Source organism: Cydia strobilella, chromosome 17 (genome assembly GCF_947568885.1).
Source record: "Cydia strobilella chromosome 17, ilCydStro3.1, whole genome shotgun sequence".
Taxonomy (NCBI): Eukaryota; Metazoa; Arthropoda; class Insecta; order Lepidoptera; family Tortricidae; genus Cydia; species Cydia strobilella.
In genome coordinates this window covers 7,390,113-7,412,889 of record NC_086057.1, presented here as the reverse complement: position 1 = coordinate 7,412,889, position 22,777 = coordinate 7,390,113, and the positions used below count along the sequence as shown (strand labels likewise).

Below are 22,777 nucleotides of genomic sequence, written 5' to 3'. Positions count from 1 at the left end.
ACTTCATTATATTTTTTTATTAAGCAGGAGTAAAAATAGCATTTATTTACATAAAAAATAAATAGTGGTACTACTAATAAACTAAATTAATAACTAGCTTAAATCTAAAATTGGGCCCTTGAAGCATTGTACCAAGGATGCTGGCGGCATTTCCCCGTTGTATCGCAATGCTGATACGTTGTGCGAGGAAGCCGCCAGCTCTTCGGTCACCAGTTACGTCAATATTTGGATTTTTGGAAAAACCTTGTAAACTGGTGCGGCCTGGAAAAGTGTTAAAAGCTTTGTTGTATCCAAAAAACTAACGAACTTGGCAGCGTCATTGGTTGTAAACCTGAACTATTCTTGGCATTATGCCCCCCCCCCCCCCTGGATATCGCCCGGGGCACTTGCCCCCCCCCCCCCCCCCAGGCCCCCCCTAGTTACGCCACTAATTATGGGTATAATACTTACTGTGATTTTTGGCGTTCTATTTTGGTTACTTTTCAATACCTTATTACCAAGGAATTTTACCTACGTACAATAACATAATAAAACAAAAGAGTTTAATTGAAACTATATTTATTAATCATAAGTATTTAACATGACTTAAGTTACAAAACAGTTGAACGTTCAGATATACCTGCCTTCTTCTGGGTAGGACGGTTATAATAATTTACATTCTAGGCCCAGATACATGCCCCGACTAACATGAATATTTATTGAAGGTAGAAGGTAATCTATCAACTCGGCATACACATACATATTTAACAAGCCTCCATTAGACACTTGATGTAATTGGTTAAAGTACCTTTACTGCTATAATCTCATTAATAACGCCAGTTTTATGGTGGCTGTGGGTTCTTGTTGAGACTAATTTAACTGAATTTAATATTAATAAGTAACATCGGGGCATTACTGCACTGATACAGGAAAACGGTTCATATAACTTAAACATTACTTCGGGGCGTAAGGCGGTGTGAGTGGGACATTGTTATATACGTGCATAGCGTTGTCTCGGTCACACACCGGTTACGAGGCAACTATTACGACCCGTTATTACTGCCACAAGGAGACAACATTCTGTAGGAACACACCTCGGGCGGTCAAAAAAAAAAACCTCAGGTCAACTGGTCATATACGTTTGCCGTAAGTTACTCTTTACCGCTAGGTGTGTTATTGTGTAGTCAAGTGACTAGTTAGGCTTAAAAGAAAACTCCTAAGCTATTTCTTTTTAGAACAATATCCCTATGACGTCTTTTGCTACTGAAATCTACTCGGAACATGGGTATTAAGACCGATTGTCATTGTGGGTAATGGACTATTTTACTACTTGTGATAAAAGTTATTATTGGGTTAGTTTAGGACACTAGCTAGTTTACAAAAAAGGGGTCTGAAAAACCGGGGCAACTATAATCCCAAATTCAGGTGTAACCAATAAAAAGTATGAAAGTTTTAATTGTTATTTCATATGACTATGTATGTCAATTCGATTGCTTCCTATACGTATAATATAGTAATTCACGCTGCCCCAATTTTAGGTTTCTAAAATTTAAGTTGCTTAAGTTTTAGCGGCTTGAAGTGTCAGTAAAAAAATGAGGAACAGATTGCGGATTGCTCTTTAACTTTCTTTATACAGTGTGGCTAAAAAATGAGTGCATTCCCGTTGCCAGGGAGGTTTTGGAATTATACTGAGAAACTTTTACTATGCGACCACCCACGAAATCATGAAATTTTTTTTTTTATCCTCCCATAGAAAATGGACCAGCCAAAATGTATGAAACAGCCAAATTTTTTTATCGCGATTTCGGGGTTGGTCCCATAGTAAAAGTTGCTCACTATAATACCAAAACCTCCCTGGCAACGGGAATGCACTTATTTTTTAGCCACCGTGTATATTATTACTATATCAAAACTAGGCTAAACCGAATGATTTATATTGATCAGTTCCAACCTACCAAATCCACACTGAATGGTATTTAACCATTCATACTAATAAACAGCAACTGCTATATGTAGTCCTAATTTATACGGACATATATAAATTAAAGATAGAAAATATTTACATTTAGTTTAGACAGTTCGCTTTGGAATGTTCACATAATTGCCAAAAGTAAATTAACTGTCGTGGATACAAATTATGAAGCAAAAACTAATGTGAACACCCCTTTATCTTACATATTACTAGGTTACAAGGGCATTCTATAACGTAATAAAATCTAATAAGGCTCAGCTCAAAAAGTGCGAAAGTAAAAAAATTATAATTGACATAAATACTGAAAACGCACTTTGATGAACTTAATAATTCCATTAAAGTTCTTAATATTTCCATAATAGTAGGGCAATTACAGCCATGGGGCTTTTTAACTGATAGGGTATTTACTTTTCACCTCAGCAGCTCGAACAAGCCTACTTTCGTCACTCCCTGGAGTGAGGAAAGTGCGACTTTCCTCACTCCAGGGAGTGAAACAATGTAGCTTTTTAATTTAGTGAAGGCCATGAACTTCATACTTTTATTACATTTTTTTTATGGAATGGTACGGTACGGTACGGTACGGTCCGGTCCGGTTCGGTCCCGTCCCGTCCCGTATCGTATCGTATCGTACATATTATAATACTTTTTTTTCTGTTTATTCTGTGTAATTCGAAATACATTTTAACCTTTAATATGTTCTCACTACTGAGGTGAAAAATTATGTGTGCAACACGAGAGCAAAGTTATTTTACATCTCGTGTTTTTGACTCCCTCGCTACGCTCAAGATTCTACCTTAGAATCACTCGCTTCGCTCGTGATTCAATTATAGAATCTTTCGCTTTCTCGGGACTCAAAATAAACACTCGCAAGAAAAACCAACTTTCCTCTCTTGTTGCACAAATAACTATTCCCTATTTTACTAAAGTTTCTGCCCCGACTGACCTTTATTAAATAAAAACTTTTCACCGCATTGAAAATCATTTTATGAGGCTTATCGTAAAATAAGTATAGAACAACAAACAGGACTTTAAGTATAAGAGCCACCGCGTGCCGACGTAAAACATAATGTCAATTAGACTTTGTAGAACATTAAAGCATCATTAAGCTCACATTATTTAAACTGTTTATAAAATTAGCAATCAACTTAATAATTTAATTTTATTGGCGATGCTTAACACTAAAAATACGATATACTCAAACAGAAGTGACAGTGGAAAGCAGCGCAACACAATTTTAACTTTTAAGACCCGTTTAGACGGAATAAGAACTTGCATGCGATTTTCATTACATTGCGGTTAAGGTTTGCAATTCTGATCCGAAATGTATAAAATTATCCTGATCTGGATCTGCGGATCTTCCCATACATTTCAGATCCGTCGTGCAACCCTAATTGAGGTATTTGGTTGATCGACTGAATTAATTGTACTCTGTAGTTAGCAATGTATCGAATACTGCATGCAATTTCTCGCGCCGTGTAAATGGGGCTTTAGCTTTACATCAATTTTGACTAGGTGTATTAATACAAAAGGTAAAGTAAAAGCTATCATTTATTTTCTGATCGGCTCTTTACATTTATGAATTATTTGGGACAATACTAAAAGTAATGTTGTACTTTATAACCTAGACAAAATACGAAGTCTCAAACACGCGACTTTTGTCTGCACTGCACTGCTTTCGCAAGCAGCCCATTATTCTATTAGAAAATTATCTTTGTAAGTCATAAATAATAATTATCGATATTACGATTACACACACAGCCCTCTTGTCAATTTGGCTGTCCACTGACCGCATCAGCTATTAATAACAAACAAAACTGTTTGTCGTCGAAAAATTTACATATTACTAGATTTCTGGATGCCGCAATTGTTCATTGACTTGATTTTTAATTTTTAATACAACAATTAGATCGCAAATAATTACCAAACAGAGACATGATCGGCCAGCAAATAGCGGGTACATGTACAAAAATAGTAAATGGCCAGTTTCAACGCATAATTTCACGAATCTAGTAAAACTTCGAGGCATTACATTGGGTAGTTGGAACCACTACACTAGAAATACAAGTAACGGATCGCGGTATTGGTAATTGCATCCATGGCGCAGTCAGCGCCACACAAGAAAAAGTGTATTAAGTTAAGAAACCTTTATTATTAAAATGTATTGGTTAGTTAAATTTGCTCCATAGTCGCAATTACTCGGATTAATCGAATTTAAACTATCGTGAGACATACTATCTTAGCGGTTTCACTCACGTATTTTTAGTCACTCGCGCGACATGTTTCGGAGAGCCCAGGTCTCCATTTTCAAGCACTAACAGTGCCTGAGTGAGTAGAGGTCACGACGGGCGTGCGTCGCGTACAAAAATACAATAAAAATACGGAACTCCAAAAATACGCACGAAGCGTTTTGCTTACACATTTCTTATGCGAACTGCCAAGGAGTGGAACGCCCTGCCCGAGTCTGTGTTTCCGCATGAGTACAATTTGGAGCTCTTCAAGGCAAGAGTTAATAGGTATCTCATAGGTAAGCGTGCTCCACCGTAGACTACATCATCACTTACCATCAGGTGGGATCGTGGTCAAACGTCTGCCTATTCATCATAAAAAAAAAAAAAATGGAATCTCCGAATCATGTCGCGCGAGTGACTAAAAATACGTGAGTGAAACCGCTAAGTTGGCTAAGTTACTCGGATTAACCTTACGCTCAACATTTAGCTTTCTGAGCATGTCTCTGCATGGTGACGTAACATTTAATAAATACGACGAAAAAGTCCACGAAAAATCTAACCATGATCATTCATGTTTACACGTTTCATGAACGAAGAGAAAAAGCGAATTACCACTAGTTCATTTCCAGTGTACGTTGCGTACTTCTAAATGCACAATTGGAGCGGTCCGTCTGTTTCACTTCTGAAAAAAAACAAAATGTATTGTGTATTAACTAAGAGATACAATAGAATACAAAATACTCTTTTTTGCACACCTCAATAGAAGAAAATGATACAGAAAGAAAACAGCAACACGAGTAGAAGTAAACAGGCGGTCTTATCGTTAAAAAGCAATCTCTTTCACGTAACTCTAAGACACTGGTTTATATGGTATGGTAGGTCTATTTCCTGCGATTATGAGGAATTGCTTATAAAATTTGAGTCTTCTCTATCGTGTCATAGCCATCTTTATTGTGCTTATATATCATAATTATATAGTTCTTTCACATTATCCATTGTTGTGTTTATTTGTTAATTTTGAAAAAAAAAAAAAAATTTTTTTGAAAAACTATATATGTTACGGTAAATAAATTAAAATAACTCTCAAACATAAGAAGAAGATCATGATAAGTAGTAGGTAAGCATAATTTGGACATAGATGCAAATTTATAGTGTAATTTTTATCCTGAAATAAATAAATCTAAATCTAACTAAACAATGACTTTACCGTAGTTACAAATATGTATGTTGAATTACGCGATTGAGCAATTTATGCAAATCGACCCTCATGATGAATGAGAGTCTGTGCGGAAAAATAAGAGTCGTGGAATGTATGGGGCCCAATACATTCTACGACTTCCTAAATTCCCAGGGCTATTGTAAGTGATTTTATATTAATGTTAGTGAATCATCGGTAATAAAACAATTTTCTTGTTATCTACTAGTTATCAACCACGTATAAACAAAGATGAATCATAATGAGGATAAGATACCATCAATCTTTAACGATATTTTACAATCGGAAATGGCTACATATATTATGCATACTACACAAATGTATGAAATTTGTGTTAAAATGGCAAGGCGTGCAGATAGATATAAACAAAATGTGACGTGAAAATACTGTATGAAAATAGTAATTCATACATTTATTTAATAATGTATTTCAACGTAAAATGTTGCAAATTGCAATCTTTTTTTGACAAAAAAATCTGTATCAGAATTGAAGTCGGGATTTTTTTTAACCTCCCACTTTGGGGTCTAAATAAACTATTTTGTTGAACCGGATATTTTGAAATTTAAAAGTACAGTAAATATCGACTATCCTTCAGCTTTCGTCAATTATATTTAAAGTGCAAATCCTTCTTAACGGTATAAATCATTCAGTACTTTATATCGGACATCCAGCCGGTATCCAGATGACCCGAACAAGTGCGATGTCAATAGGTTAAGCTACACATTTACATGTGTATATGTGATAGTTGCGCAAAATTTGCTAACATTCGGAAATTTTGGGAAATTGGGTAGTTGTTTTTTTTTTATGGTATCAGTCGATCAGATTTATTTTGAGGATCAAATGCCTGTGTGGGACCCATTGTCTTAAAGCAATACAAAAGTCACAAACGATGGTCAAAGTCTGCCACCCGCACTTTACTGAACAAACGCTGTTACAAAATGGCAACATATCGTGACATTCGTGACGTCACTGTCACTGCTTAGAAACCGTTTCGATGTATGGAAAACAAGAAAATTGCGATGTTGCGTTTATGTATATTGCTGCTATTGGGACCGTGCACGACGACAGCGCCGCCTAGCGGGCGCAACTTTGGGATAATCTGTCACAAAATTTTCAAACGAGAAGTAAGTAAACATCGTAATAATTTCAATGAAATCTAATGATTTTACAGTATATTAGACATATTTGGACGGTGGTTGTATTGCCAATTACATTAGCATTGTGGTTTTCAGTTAAAAATGAACGTGCTTGTGACGGAAACAGGGTTTCGTGCCATTACTCATGAAATTATCTTCCAGCCCGAAACAATGAATAAGGGCAAAAATTTGGTGTTAGCTGGGCACGTAGTGGAGGTGCAAGACATCCGGCAAGGCGACAGGAGCTACATGATCAAAGCCAGAGTGGTTCGTCAAGCCTCTGTGACGGCGACAGCGTACAAGACAGCCTTAATTCTTAATACCAATCGTCATGTTACAAGTGTAACATGCGATTGTGTTTATAACAAAAGTGGAAAATGCAAGCACATTGCAGCACTAATTTACTACATCAATCATGAAGAGAGTTCCACTAAAACCAGCCAGGAACAAAGATGGGGCAAGCCAAGTGTCCGACAATTTACGAACGAAAAGTATTCCAAAGGCAGATACTTCCACGAAATGTATCCTACATCAAAAAAACACAAGTGTGAGGCTTTTCAGTTTGGTGTCTCAGATTTTAAGGAAGATTGTGCCTTGAAACGTGTACTGGAAGCTGCTGCAAAAAATTGTGCAGAAGATATTGAAATTTCCGTTAGCAAAGTTGTCCAAAATTTAGTAGAACAGACTGATATTAATATTCAAAGAGAAGATTGTGTGACATGCCTTGAAAACTTTAATATTTTTAGAAAAGAGTTTGAAGTATACAAAAGTGATTCTAGTCTAGTTATAGAAAAAACATTAAAAAACTTTTATGAAACAAATGTTGTGTTGGAAGATAAAGACATTTTTAAATTATGTAGTGACACAATAGAACAATCAATGTGCGAAGAGTGGTACTCGGCGAGGAAGCTAAGAATTTCTTCCAGTACTAATGTACACAACATAAAAGTACGTAAAACAAAAACAGTGGAGAGACTAGCACAACAGATTTTATTTCCAAATCCAATTGATTGCTCAGCTACTCAGTATGGTAAAAATAATGAAAAGTATGCATTGGAAGAATACCAAATTTTGACAACCTGCAGAGTAATTAGACTCGGAGTGATTGTTAGCAAAGATCAGCCTTGGTTGTGCACTAGTGTAGACGGTGTAGTTGTATGCGATGAATGTGTCAGAATGTTAGTAGAAGTTAAATGTCCTATATCTTGTAAAAACCAACCTATTGTAGATTTTGATATAAAAAAATGTAACGTGCAATATTTGGAGTGTGAATGATGAACCAGAACTAAAAAGAAGCAAATTATATTATACCCAAATCCAAGTGCAAATGTATGTCACTGGTATGACTATATGTGATCTCTTTATATATTCACCAAAAGGTAGTTGCATAGTAAGAGTAGACAGAGACGAAGACTTTATTAAAGCAGCAATTTTAAAAAGTGAAGAATTTTACTTTGCTTATTATCTACCGCTCTTGTATTCTACAAGAACAAGCCAAAGTGAGAAAAACCAGCGTAGTTTTACAGGTAAAAATATAATTAATACAATGTTAGGTAATTAACATTTCAAATATGTAATAAAAGGTAACTATTACTGATCTCAATAAGTACAGTTAGCATCATTATTAAATATAAATGACATAAGTCAACTTCTACATTGTTTTCCTCTTCCAAGTCTTTGTGTTATGTTTTGAATTAAAGATGTTTGTGTAAAAAAGAATCACCTATTTATGTTGTTAGCTGTACTAAATACTGATTAATTATAAAATTTTAGTTAACAGAGTTAAATTATATTAATGTTTAAATGTTGTAATTGAAAATGTTTATTACTGTTTTTTTTATATGTACTTATAGGTATAGTAAAGTAGCTGAATATTGCAGTATCACACTAAGTTCAAAATTGCAATACACATTTCTAAATGTAAGTAAGGAACTTAACATTTTAATATCCTAGAATCCTAACATACCTAAATATATGACAAATGGTAGGTATGTACAGTCGAATTCATAAATATGCATACATTTCTTCACCTAATCCATTGCAATATGGTGTTAAAATTTACACACATTTATGAACTTGACTGTACAGTAGACTTGTGAAGATCTTGATCAGTCCAGTGCTAGGTCATAACATACCTTAAATTGATTATCACATTTTCATAGGTCCACGGGCCCATGTTATAAATATGTGGCGTTCAATGCCTAATAATGGTTCCTTGTGCTCCATGTGCATAAGGGTCCATCAGGCATGAAAAGCAACATAACATTTACAGGTTTTATGTGTGAAATAAAAACAAATTAAAATGCAATGTTTTAATAGCTTTTTCAATAATGTACAAATACATAAGTATTGTAAAAAAAACTGTTGTTTTATTTGTTGGAAAATATAGGTGGTTGCAGGTTTACCAGTACACAACAAACATGTAAAATATCATCAATGTGATCAAATAAATTTTCAGGAATTTTATGTAAAATCTGATAAATTTTTAGTCGCTGCATTATTCTTTCAACATGAATTCTGACTCGAGCTATTTTATAAGTTGCATCTGTCTCTTCTCTTGTAAATTCACTTTTATTCTTGAGAAAAGGTGGCATAATAATAGCAATTTCTTTTCCACTTTCATCAATTACCTTTTTTATTGCCGGAAATCCCTTATCAGCCAATACAATGTCCCCATTTTCTAAGTAGTCGACTAATCCTGACTCTACTGTTATTTGTGAGTCACTTTTTCTTCCACCACTTACTTTTGACTTGAACGAAATGAAGCCTCCTGGAGTAATACCAATAAGCACTTTAGCTGTAAAACCCTTCTTATAGTGTGAGTAGCATAACACACGATTATCGACACTTGATGGTACTTCTATAGGAAACTCTGTACAATCAATAATTACTCGAGTGTTACTATACTCCGGACGGAAGCATTCTGGCATTGTCTGCTCCACAGCATTTTTGTTTGGCCAAAAAACCAAATTCGATGTAGCAGCTGCTATTTCTTCAACGTATGAGCAGAATATTCTTGACACTGTTGTTCTATGAATACCGAACAAAACACTCAGTGCTGAAAATGTGACACCAAGTTTCATTTTCATCAAGAAAAGTAGAAGTCTATCTTTTTCGCTCACCATATATTTGTGATTTTTTTGTGTAGTTTTTAATAAAAAGTAGAAGTTGTTAAGAGTAACACCTGCAAGATCTAGAAGCTGTTCATCGGTTTTAATAGATTGAAATCCAGCAAAATATTTATTGTCAGTTATGGTGGCTTGATCCACAGAAATACTTTTAGCAGTATTACAGCCTCGGTGTTTTGTTATTTTAAAATCCTTCATAATCTTTGTACTGATATCTATTTCTGTTTGAACTTCAGCATCACATGTTTCTTTTCCATAAAATATGTACCTGTTACAGGTAAACGTCTTTCCTGGATTTTGTCCATCTGGATATAGGTCCACTTGACATTCACTATCAATTTTTAAAGACACACTAACACTATTTTCCAGCAATTCAAACTCACTTGTATAACTAGCCCTAGCACTAACTGCTTCTATTTTTTTCGCGTTTCTTCGTTCCATATAACGTTGAAACCTCGATATTGCGGCATTTTCGTCAATCCGCCTTGATTTGTACTCAGGGGGAAATATCCTTGGAACATAACTGGGACTGGCTTGTTCATCAGCTTTTCTACCACTGATAAAGTGAGCACTGCAAATTCTGTCGTCCGGTTTTGGGTGCCATAGAGATCCATCGGGACTGTAACAAAATAATTCACCGTCAAAACTTCATACGATTACAACATAAATCAAATTATTGCGTATTTAAGGAAGGTATGATTTTAGAGGTTAGGATAGGTGACTTACTTTATTCTTCTTACGGCGATTATCCATTTATTGCGCTGTTCTTGTTTCCACAATGTTGTAGGAAATCTATAAAATTTGCAGTCACTATTTCTGCTAGTGTTTTCACAATTTATAACAACACAGCTTGCTGTGTAGACCATTTTTATCTTAAAAACATCGAATGTTTACTACAAAATCATACATTTGACAGGACATGCCTCCCGACGTAGTTGACTTTTTTAGCCGTAGTGAGCGCTGTGATCGTTTCGGCTTCCCTCACCACCCGCTTTGCACGGAGCGAATACAATATTTTTTAGATGAAATGTAAGGAATCGAATGGTACCGTTATTTTTTTCCTATTTGAAAGTTAAAAAAAAAAAGTTTTTTTTCGAAACTGAGGTCTTGTATTTTTTTATTACTCCCATATATTTTTTTAGTCTCCAATTTATTGTGATAAATTGCTCATTTTCTATCTATTTAACTAGGTTTAGTTATAAAATTAAAAATGTGTCAACTACCATATTCCACAAGAAATAAAGGGAGTTCCAACATTTCATTTGACGACCGGTCTGGCCTAGTGGGTAGTGACCCTGCCTGTGAAGCCGATGGTCCTGGGTTCGAATCCCGGTAAGGGCAATTATTTGTGTGATGAGCACAGATATTTGTTCCTGAGTCTTGGGTGTTTTCTCTATGTATGTAAGTATTTATATATTATATATATCATTGTCTGAGTACCCATAACACAAGCCTCCTTGGGCTTACCGTGGGACTTAGTCAATCTGTGTAAGAATGTCCTATAATATTTATTTATTATTTATTTATTTAGTATACGAGTAATACACAAGGTACCGGTACCGGCTAGTAGCGGTTGGCCTGCGCGATCTGCGCGTTGACGGCGGCGGCGGCCGCGTTGGAGGCGGCGGTCTGCACGTGCGGGTTGCGGAGGATCTCCGTCGTGAACTCCGTCTGCGCCTTGGCGAGCGACGCTCCCGTTGATCGGTATATGCGGTGCACCTGGGGAAACAGAAGATTGTCATTTTATCTAGCTTATCTAGCCGCCCGGAGGCCTATGAAAAGGACATCCTTTGCATTGTATTTTGATCCATCCACATTGCATTTGTCATAAAAGATAAAGGCCAAAGACCTATTTTAATCCTTTGGGCCTATCGTGTGCGGCGCGTCATCGTGAACGTTGTCGGGACGAAGGTTGATATTACTGTAGCCGCGCGCGTTAGTCGACGTCTTTGGTGATCGAAGGGTTAAGAGTACAAAATGTAAAATTACATTGTTCAAAAGTAAACGTTGAAGCTTCAAATAAAACGGAAAAAATAAAAATGTCCTATTTCTAGGACGCTGGGTTATTCGTAAACTAGTCTAAAATTAGACTGGGCCTTCCATGGATACACTTCATAAGTTCTAGCTTGTGATTGACATATCGTTTTTAAATGTACGAATTACGAATTTTATTGATATTCTAATTCTTGTTTAGATAGGAATAGTTATACTGTAAAGATCTTTGCAATTTTATTGTGACAAAATTACGAGTAACCAAATACTTTGATAATCCAAAATAGTCCTTAATTACCTTAGCCATAAGCATGACATCGGCCACGGCAGAAGTTATGAAACCGATGGTGATAAGTATGGTGATAATGCCGACCCCGATGTTCGTCTGGAATATGGCGATGCTGGTGATCAAACCGCTGTAAAAAACGAAAAATGATGTTACTATAGCTTGAAGTTTAAAAAGCTTTCTGAAGTAGCATTTCATATAAATGGCCCGAATGAAAAGTTGTATTTTTATAATTTATAATACTATCTCCAATTTGGTAGGTTTTTGTCACAGAACTGACCATAGGAAGTAGGATCGCTTAAGCCAAAACTATGTCTATGACTTAATGACAAGCCGATTTCGCACGCACACATTTATCAGTTTTGAGCCTAGATTTGTGAGTGACACGCGTAAACAAGGGGAAAACATTATCGTCTTAGTGAGGTTTTCCTGCAAATTTTTCTGTATATATAAAAAAATAAACAATAAAGAGTAGCACTCACCAATAACCACTTCCATTGAACCCAACACTCTGCACCACAGTAATAATGATTTGGAACAGGAATATGAAGAAGTACACCATAAAGTTAAAGGAGGAGTCGCTCCTGAACGCCTTGTAGATGGGCCGGTACCAGCAGACGAAACTGAAGGGAGTCAGTAGCACGAAGTAGAGGATGGCCAGACCGAAGACCGTGAAACCCTCGCCGGCGAACATGAGGCACATCGCGCCGACGATGTTTAGGGCGAGGATCAGCGCGTGGACTGGAAAAGGATATGTATGTCACGATAGTGCTTTTGGGGTTTTCATTTTGTTTTCAATTTAGAAACTCTTTTTTCCAGGAGCACCTTAAATTAAACGCTCGTTCCTCTTTTGCATCAGAGAAGCTTAAAAAACAAACATGCCGGAAAATATTAAGTTTACTAAGTGGCGTCCCTTCATTTTATTAAATAGCGAATAGGTGTCATGTCTAGATAATTGCACTTTGGTTAAAGCGAATCATCATTATGCATTCCCTCATAAACATCATAAAACTAAGGTCTGTTTTTTTTATTCCGTAGACTAAAATGACGTTTCATGTGTATGACATGACATTTCTTAGTACCACATGAAATGTTATTTTAGTCTACGGAATAAAAAAACGGAATATAGAAATATAAATTCATTACAAAAATCATACATCCACTGGTGGTACAGGTGACGCACAATCCTCTGGAACTAGAGCGGAACATTTATGTCCTGGTTGAAGCACGGTTGTACGGGACAGAAGCCCGGCAGTGGCGGCCAGTTGTTCCGTCTGCCGGCGGCCACGGCCCGGAGTTCCGCCTCGCGCCTGGCTACTACGACAACTAGACTACACTAGGAAAACATTATTGAACACTCACACATCCACAGGTGGTAGAGATGTCGTACGATCCTCTGGAACTCGAGCGGTATGTCCACATTTATGTCCTGGTAGAAGCAAGGCTGCACAGGACAGAAACCCGGCAGTGGCGGCCAGTTGTTTCGTCTGCCGGCGGACCCGGCCCGGAGCTCCGCCTCGCGCCGGGCTAACTCCTCCGCTTTACGTTCTAATTCTTCTTGCCGCCTCTGTAGTTGAGATTCCAATTCAAAACTCATCTTTTTTTCTCTTTTATAAAGCAGGAATAATGCTATTTTCTTTTACACATTTAAAAATACTGGCTTATATTACAAACTTATTTGCCGTAAGAATAATAGAACAGCAAATTTAAGTAATGTACCCCTTTTTATTAGTAACGCAAGATACCACTTTTAGTTAGATTATTTACGTAAAGTTGTCTTAGCAGTGCAGGGTCTGGTTTACCCACAGGCTAATAAGGCTAAAGCCTATAGGGCGCAAGGACCAAGGGGGCGCGCAAGGGGGCGCGGCGGCGGCTCTGAGTTGAGACAAGCGGGGGGCGGATATACATAGTCAGCCTAAGGCGGTCAGAACTCTTAAGTCAGGCCCTGTAGCAGTGGCAGAGCTGAAATTCACTGAATGAAGACTGAGTAAAAGAAACCCAAATTATAATAGGTAGTAGCTATGAGTGGGCGGCGGTAACATACAATTAGGGTCGGTACAGACGGACTGCAATCCGGCAGCAACTATTTTATATGATACCAGATTCTAAGAATAAGAGTAAGTAAGCGAAAATAAATAAATTAAGATAAATACTTAAGGGTATAATTACAATGTGTTTACCTTTAACTCCTTTTTGTGCAATATGGAAAAGCAAAGCAAGTGTTAGTAAAGTGACTGGCAATGTACGTATAGACGTATAGATATAAGAGCAATTTGCAATACATATCCAATAGTGTCGAGTGCAATTGAAAAACAACTTTTTGGTTAGGTATGGTACTATGGGGATATATATCACCATACCAAAAACCTACCTATATAGGATTTATATATAAACTAGCTTTTGCCCGCGACTTCGTCTGCGTGGACTTAGTAACCGCAGCTAGAGTAAGAATAGCGCCTGGAAAAATTCTCATAGCAATCTAAATTTTTGCATATTATGCACACAAATTAGCAGGCACGTCGTTAATTATCTCAATTCCACCCCGCTTTTTAGTTTCTTAAGGGATGATTTTCGGGATAAAAACTATCCTATGTCCTTCTCAGGGACTCAAACTATCTCTATGCCAAATTTCATCTAAATCGGTTCAGCGGTTTAAGCGTGAAGAGGGAACACAGACAGAAAGACAGACAGACAGACTTTCGCATTTATAATATTAGTATGAATTGTTGGACTAGACTAGTCTCTATTTCTAACTATGTACCTACAACTACATGTAAATATCCGTCCACTTGTCGACGCTAGAGATTGCCAAAAATAAACGTAGGTACACGGCCTACATATACACTTGTAAACAAATTACTTTCGAATAAAAATTGCAGCGCGCTAAATTTACACAATCAAGAGAGCTGTTATATGCAGTCTCTATCAGTCTCTCCATTTATTTAGAACGGGACAGCATGAAGAACATTTGTTAAATCATTTGGTCATGATCCTCAGACATGTCGAAACAACTTAGTCATACATAACGTCATAAAATACTAACAGCAATGCTTATTCATAACACAAAATGACGGCAAGGACACACAATTGAAAAACGGAAAAACTGACAACGAAGGCTTAACCTACCCACATAATACAAACCTGCAAACACGCACACACTCCTTTTTGGCTCACTCACACACATCACCCACACAAACACACGCTCACACCCAAACTTGAATAACATGTTTAGATCTTTTAGTTTCGTTATTCTGTATTCTTTAGCATGTATAATAATGTGGAAATATTTGTCAATCACCCTCGCAGACTTCCAAGATACAGGCTTAGCCTAGTTTGGAGTTTGATGGATATATCTATGCACATGTAAACAACCTATATGATAATAAACTATTTGTATTTGTATTGTAATTATCAAGGGCTTGTTAGAATTGACAAGCGTTCATGAATAACGCCATATGTCTGTGCATTAAGGTTTACCACTTGTCAGTCACAAAGTGTGAAAATTCTAAAATATGTGTAGTCTACACTACATTCATCATCAATGCCGATACACTTAAATTATCCACATGAAATATTTAAATTGTGCACTACACAATTTGACAACTCATTGTGAAACTGTTAATGGTGACTCACTGTTATCTATATTGATAATATCTACATGTATAGCATTTTATTGTGAGGCTCTGTGGTCACTTTCACTAATAGGTGCTTTATGGTGCATAGCTATAACTGTATTGTACATGTGTTCATATGTAGTACACGCTTAAACATTAATTCACATTTTATGTGACTTAATGTCCCAATTACTTGAATTACTAAATTGAAATATAAGAAATAGTTCCTATAAAGCTACACAAATCATATTAGGGTCAAAATTCTTTTCGTTGTCTTGTTTTTTGTTCCCAAAAAATGTGACGGAGTGGAGTTTTTGTATGGGGTATAATAATATAAATTTTGACCCATTCATATTATGAAATAAAATTATGACAACGGATTATATATTTATATCGCGTATATTGATTTTATAATACATCCCGACGTTTCGAACCCTTTACAGTGTTTGTGGTCAACGGGTGACTGGATGAACGAACTCTACCACGAACTGTAAAGGTTGGAAGGGTTCGAAACGTCGGGATGTATTATAAATTCAATATACGCGATATATTAATCCGTTTTCATAGTTTTATTTCATGAATAACTATCGCGGTAACCGAAGACACCATTAATATTAAATAAACAAGTAGTTTTTAAGGTTTGTGCTCTTATTTGAACTACTTATTGACATAAGAGGTAAGAAAGGTAAGGTATTTGCTATATATACACAATGTGTAACTTTGAGGAAAAAAATCTAGCTGTTGTATTAATTTAATCAATGTTGTGATCAGACAACCTCATTAACAACATTCCAACCTGATATTTTATTAAATATTTTTTGGTTTGTGTTTAAGTAGTCGCACTACTTAACACAAATAGTGACCAAGCCCTCTGGTGGCCGATACTAGTACCATAACAGCATCTTCAGCTTATATAGCTCTTCTTGAGCTTGACGTCTTGACATCTGATCATCTTGGTAACTATTTATTTAGTATATGACATCTATTTCAGTTTATTAAACATTGTATATAGGACTTGTACAAAAATAAGGATGTCCCTATATATTTAGCCACTTGGGTCATTACTATCTACCTATTTGAAGCTGACAGTATGTCGACAAAATAATGTCTATTAAATACATACCTGTCATCGGCATTTTCCCACCATTTGCCGATGCCGATGACAGGGTCGAGTGGAGAAAACGAGGGGAGGCCTTTGCCCAGCAGTGCGACACCAAAGTACGCTAATAAAAAATAAAAAAAAATACATACCAAAAGGTCTGCAGTGAGGTTATTGTTAGGCGGCCCTTGCGGTTGCTGTTGAGGCTGGGTCCTTCCTCCAGATAAATGTGTGTTTGTGGGTGGCGACACTGCCTGCATGATCGCTGGCTGTGGAGGTTGTTGGGCCTGCATGACAATAAAATTGTAGCCCTTTCAAACCAGCCATGTTTTTACTAAGTTGGACGGAACACATTTGTATTTTACATAGATAAAAAAAAAAAACTGGCCAAGTGCGAGTCAGACTCGCGCACGAAGGGTTTCGTACCATTACGCAAAAAACGGCAAAAAAAATAACGTTTGCTGTATGGGAGCCCTACTTAAATATTTATTTTATTCTGTTTTTAGTTTGTTATTATAGCAGCAACAAAAATACATCTGTGAACATTTCATCAGTCTAGCAATTACGGTTCATGAGACAGACAGACGGACATCACAGTGTTAGTAATAGGGTCCCGTTTTTACCCTTTGGGTACAAAACCCTAAAAAGAGACTAGAGCATTTTGAATTGATGTAATTAATAGTTTTACAATAAATAAAAATGGGATTTAGTTGCATATAAACTTGAAAAACACAATGTCATAGACAAGGTTCCTTGTGAGTTCATAATGTGATATAATCGTAGTTTAAAAATCGCAAATGTTTTTTCAGGTGAATATTTGAATTATGTATATCATTATGGGTATATTAATAACTGTTTATAACTATATTTATTGCATTGTTTACATACTCATACATTTCCCCTGTTATCTATACGCAATTATAATAAAGAGAAACTTATTAACAATAGATACAATTTGAACTCGTTCGGCCGGTCTCGATAACATGTTCCGATGCTGTTAATACTGTATTGACGCAGCAGAATTTGTTGACTCAACAAAAACTAAACCGAATTACCGTGGGTTGGTTTGCACCAGGCTGCCCATCGAAGGGATTGTAATCGTCGAGACCTTGTGTCGCATTGTTCGTACTTCTCGCAACTTGCTGGACGGCAGGGTCCTATAACAAAACATCCACAATCACACTGTTGAACTGCTAGAACACAAATTCCGATAACTTGTATGGGCTACTTACGGCAAATGGGTTGTCTATGGTAGGATCCCCAAACGGATTATCCTCGAACTTAGACATTGTTTAGGTTTCTACTATCTTTTCTGAATCTTTTGTATATATTACTTCCGACAAAGCAAGGGTTTTTCCATATATTTTTAGCTCAAAATGAGATACACAATCAACTGATAAAGTAGTGACAAATCGTTGATGACGAAAAGTGACAGTTGACAGTTAGGTTATAATGTTACCAGGTGTAAACCTTAACAGTGCCGCCGCAAAAACCTAAAATTATCAAACTACATATAGTTTGTCAAAGGACTGTCTCATTTCAACATAGAAAGACAGAATCATACTATCTTTGTCTTACACTAGTACGAGCACCCAAAAGAAAAGGATGAGTATAGGTTTTTTGTTCTTGTTTACTGACAATTTGGTTTGACCAACTATATGTTTGTAGAAAATTTTGTAAAAATTGCTCTTCATTATTTGAAAACACGTAGAGATCTTATTTTTGTGGTAAATTTATTTTAAATCAGTCACTTGCTCTTTATTTATATTTAATACAAACTATCACAAATTACTTCACTGGTGGACAAGTGGTCGATTCGTCGCGAATTAAAAAGATATTCCTTTTCACAAAACCAAGTGAGTTTTGTGGTACTTGCAATACACTGTGTATTATAAGAATATCATTCTAAAATATTTAAGTAGGATTAGGGACTTTCTACCCTGAAACCTCGTTTAAGATTTAACTCATTTATTGCAACGATCTCCGCAGGTTGGCACTATCAAAAAGTGGGGGCGAAGCGATAGCTGAGTGAAGCAGTTGGCAACTACGGATAAGTGTCAGTTCAGTTTCATCGCTGCTGTCAAATGCGGATGGTGTTTATGTTTTGTAAAACTATTTTTGTGATCGTTTTGCCTAGTTTTTGTTAATTATTATTATTTTTATAACTACGCTTTACTTCGTAGTTTTTAACAGTGCAATAAAATTGTGATATTACCATTGAATTTCTTTGAACCATGTCAGATGTCAAGAGGTGAATAATTTTGTGTTTAGTGTTACTTGTGAGTGACGGTTTTTGATATTTTTTCGGATTGGGACCGATAGCTGAAAAGGTAAGTGTTTCCTGTTATGATTAAGAATAGGTTTACGCGCTGATAATGCAGTTTGGGTAGTTACGTGACTGGTGAAACAATAATAATTGGCGCTGATCGAAATGTGTACGAGGCGAGTTTCAAGGCTTGCGTAATGTTAAAGAAACGCTGACTGTGATGGTGGAGGTGCGTACGAGTTAGCCACACGGTACGGCCGGCCGCGCGTGCGCAAATCTGCAGCGGTAGCGCGCTGGAGGCCAGAGAGCGGCGAAAGTTGTTTGCTCTTGATATCGAGGAAGTAATGCCCAACAGGATATTAGGCTTAGCGTACCCGCGCACCGCGAATATACGTTTTATTCACTTGAACTCATAGTAACACATCACATTATGTTTTTTCATAATTGTATTAGAAATATCTTGTCCTAACTACCTACTGCTGATGAAATAATTGAAATTATTCTACCCTATAAGATTCCAATAGATCATAAAACCTTTTTTGTTTACCAATATTTGGCCGGTTTTAGTTTTGGCTTTCCAAATGGTCCAACTAACAGATAGGAATATTTACTTTGTATTAACATAAGGACAAGGATTGCTTGTATCTTTATACGAAAAACCTGTCAGTATCCTTATGGCAAGCGACAATGTGGTACCTTTTGCTTTAAAACAACACAAATAATTGCCTTTGCTAGTAGCAATCATATCAAGGTTAATATTATAACATTGTTCCTGTTTTACAATAATATTAAGAGGAAAGGGGACAGCCATTTCTCCATACAAACATATTCCCCATTTTCCTTTCTGGATATAGACATTGTGGTAAATATTTTTACATAATTTGATATATGTTAACCATAGCTATGCCCTTACATTTGATTTTTTTGTGATTGTTTGATTATTGTAAAAATTAGGTGCGAAAAACAGATTTCATACAAATTTTAAAATGCTCCTAACTTATAATAATTAAAAATTCGAAAAAAAAAAATCAAACATAGGGGCATAGCTGTGGTTGATATACAACAAATTGTCAAAATATTTTCTGTAATGTTAATATCCGGGTAGGAAAATGATGTTTGTATGAAAAGGCGATTTCGCACGGGTCCTCTTTCATCTAAATGCTGTTACAATTTTTAGATTGCATGCTGACAATGAGATAAATATGGTTACCATTCGTTTTTCATTGGTTTGCGTCAGTAGTTTTGTTATATCAATTTCAGTAATTTAGTCGTAAATATGTTTTCTAATGAATGATTAACACAACTTAATTGGAACTATTGATGTTTTATATATTTATGATTTTGTGCCACAGTAAGCGTTTTGTTTTTTAAAATATTTGTATCGACTTCTATGGTTGTTATTTTTTTCTATTATTGTTACACAGACTTGCTTTACCCTTGACCTTGAAGGGCATGGTTAAAATATTACAGGAAAATCTTTCGGTTACATATCAATACTTTAGTTCACACTCATGGTGATTACGGGGAAAAATTGTTGCAATGAAGGCATGTGCGTAATGGTACTAATTACAACAAATTTGTCCCTGTAATTAGTACAAGTGTGGTGGTATTGATATGTGTATACCTCATAAAGAGAGTTTGTAATGTGTTTACAGTGTTTAGAAGTTTACTAAGGAAAATGGCAAACAACAGTAAAAATATAATACATAATTATTATGTTGTTGCGTCATGAGCATATTTATTCAGAGAATAGTATTTTAATAACATAATTTTAACTTGAATTTTCCTCAAAACTATTGTTATAGATAGTTATTTTTATGACTAATAAGTCATAATAATGAGCGGATTATATTTCTCATGAGCGGTTCGGCTGCTGCATTTATTTTCAAAACCCAAGCTATTGGTAGATATTATTATAATATGAAGAGTAAATATTTAGAAAAACCAATTGTATGGCGTATATACATGACTGGATTGCATTACCCTACAAAAAATTAGAATTTTGCCCTTCACAGGTATGCAAGTGTTTCTTCTGACAGGATCTTAAAATCGTTCTGTGTATCTAGAAAGGGAACATTTCAGACTGATGTGACGCTTGATGGTCAGGTCTACCCACAGTTACAGACAGGGCGCTCCAGCCGCAATGGTACACTCAGCGTCAAATACTTTGTAGCAACCAAAGTAATCAAATAGTTTGGTACACCATATGCATATTATTGAGTATGGTGTACCGAACTATTTGGCCACTGACTGCTACGGAGTATTTGACGCTGAGTGTACCAGTGGCATAGAAAATAAAATCAATAGATGACTAATTGGCTAAATTATAGGGTCTCATTCTTCATCGAGACTGTTGAGAGTCTCTCACAAGCACAATGGATTCAATGCCATGCATTCACGTTCCCATGGCAATCAAAACATCATGAAACGTAAAAACAAACTAACCTCTTTGACTATGGCTTGTTAACTGTATAAGTTTTTTTGTTCTATTAGTTGCGAACATGAGTACTAGGCTTCAAAAAATGAAAATATATTTTGTAGCGTACCTAGGCGAGAAGTACGCATTCACTAAATTCAAACGAAGTATTTGTGTACAATATAAAATTGAACTTTTTTTGCGTTTAAACATCTGACGAGCGCTACTGGTTCCCCAACTTCGGATTGTGTCGTATATGGATTTAAAATTTTACGCGTTTATTATTAATTAAAATTAAAAGTAATTAAAACCAACCTAAATAGCGTATAAAATAAACTTAAAAAGTTGATCAACCTATCCTCACATACCTATAATAACTGTACCTATTGAGAGTGGACGTGAACGAAAGTGAGTGAGTAATTACCACCATGGTCATAAAACACGAGAACTTTCTCAAAGTACGCAATGTAGGTACTATTGTATTATTTCGTAATCCAGGTAGGTAATAATGTAATAAAATACTCATTTGACGTTGTTGTTAACTGCGGGAAAATCGATGATTATTGAGTAAATTACGATAAGCATGTTTAGCACCTATTAAACTAATTATTGTAATAATAACGCTTACCGTTAAAGGGTAGGTATAAAAAAAACTTCCTAGTTTATTATATTATAGTATATTATAGTTACCATTACATTTTTTACTTTATCTACATACGGATATTTACCATGCCTACTCAATCTTTACCTACATTAATTATAGATGACTAGACGTAATAAAGGCTGTGATTTTAAGATACTTAGTAGTTATATTGTAATTGAAGATACTTAGGCAGTAGTGGTTAGCTAAGGCTTCAACCGACGTTGTTAAGAAATAGCATGCGATTTTAGATAATTGCTGGCTAAGTAGGAGCAATGAATTCGATTGATGAACCATATGCCGCAATGTATTGCAAATCGCACGCAATTATCGATGATGTTTTGGGCGGCCATTTTATTTTATTAGGTAGTATTAGTTGATTCTTAAAGGAGAAGTCTGGGTCGGTAGGTAATATACCTGCGACCGCGTTAAGTTTTGCGCACAAATGAGTACCCTGCCCCCTTTTAAGTCCCCGGCAAGCTCGGCCGAATTTCACCTTCCCATACAAACGGAGTTTCGTTCTCATTTTAAAACTACGTGTTGGATTGTAATGAAACTTTGCACATTTAATGATATGAGGTATATCTATGTCTGTAATTAGTTTATATAGCTCTAGTGTATAAAACAAACAAAATAGAGCAAAAACAAGTTTTGTATGAAAAACTTAAATTTGCTGTATCTTTTTTACTATTGTATCTGAAGCTACATAAACTAATTACAGACCTTGATATACCTTATCCTGTTGTGACTACAAAGTTTCAGAGCAATCTAGTGTTAGCAACACTGTTTGTAAGGATCATTATTT

General features: G+C 35.9%; 2 protein-coding genes across 4 annotated transcripts in view; one reads left to right on the top strand and one right to left on the bottom strand.

The window, feature by feature from the left end:
- Nucleotides 1–541: 541 nt before the first annotated feature.
- LOC134748970 (secretory carrier-associated membrane protein 5B) lies at nt 542–18,089 on the bottom strand. 2 transcript variants are annotated; one of them, XM_063683837.1, is made up of 8 exons: nt 17,883–18,089; nt 17,706–17,807; nt 16,803–16,937; nt 13,300–13,504; nt 12,420–12,678; nt 11,950–12,067; nt 11,220–11,378; nt 542–4,861 (listed from the first exon to the last, which is right to left on the bottom strand). In XM_063683837.1, exons 1-7 carry the CDS (start codon nt 17,937–17,939, stop codon nt 11,223–11,225), a joined length of 1,032 nt encoding a protein of 343 aa, XP_063539907.1. In that variant the 5' UTR covers nt 17,940–18,089; the 3' UTR covers nt 542–4,861; nt 11,220–11,222. The 2 variants fall into 2 exon arrangements, with proteins under 2 accessions (XP_063539907.1, XP_063539908.1); XM_063683838.1 differs by lacking the exon at nt 542–4,861 and adding an exon at nt 10,086–10,278.
- A 590-nt stretch (nt 18,090–18,679) lies between these two features.
- LOC134749004 (furin-like protease 2) overlaps nt 18,680–22,777 on the top strand; it is a 332,697-nt gene continuing 328,599 nt past the window's right edge. For both annotated transcript variants that reach the window (XM_063683892.1, XM_063683891.1), the window contains exon 1: nt 18,680–18,980. The gene's annotated coding sequence lies outside the window, so the exon portion shown is untranslated. The remainder of the gene's footprint in view (nt 18,981–22,777) is intronic.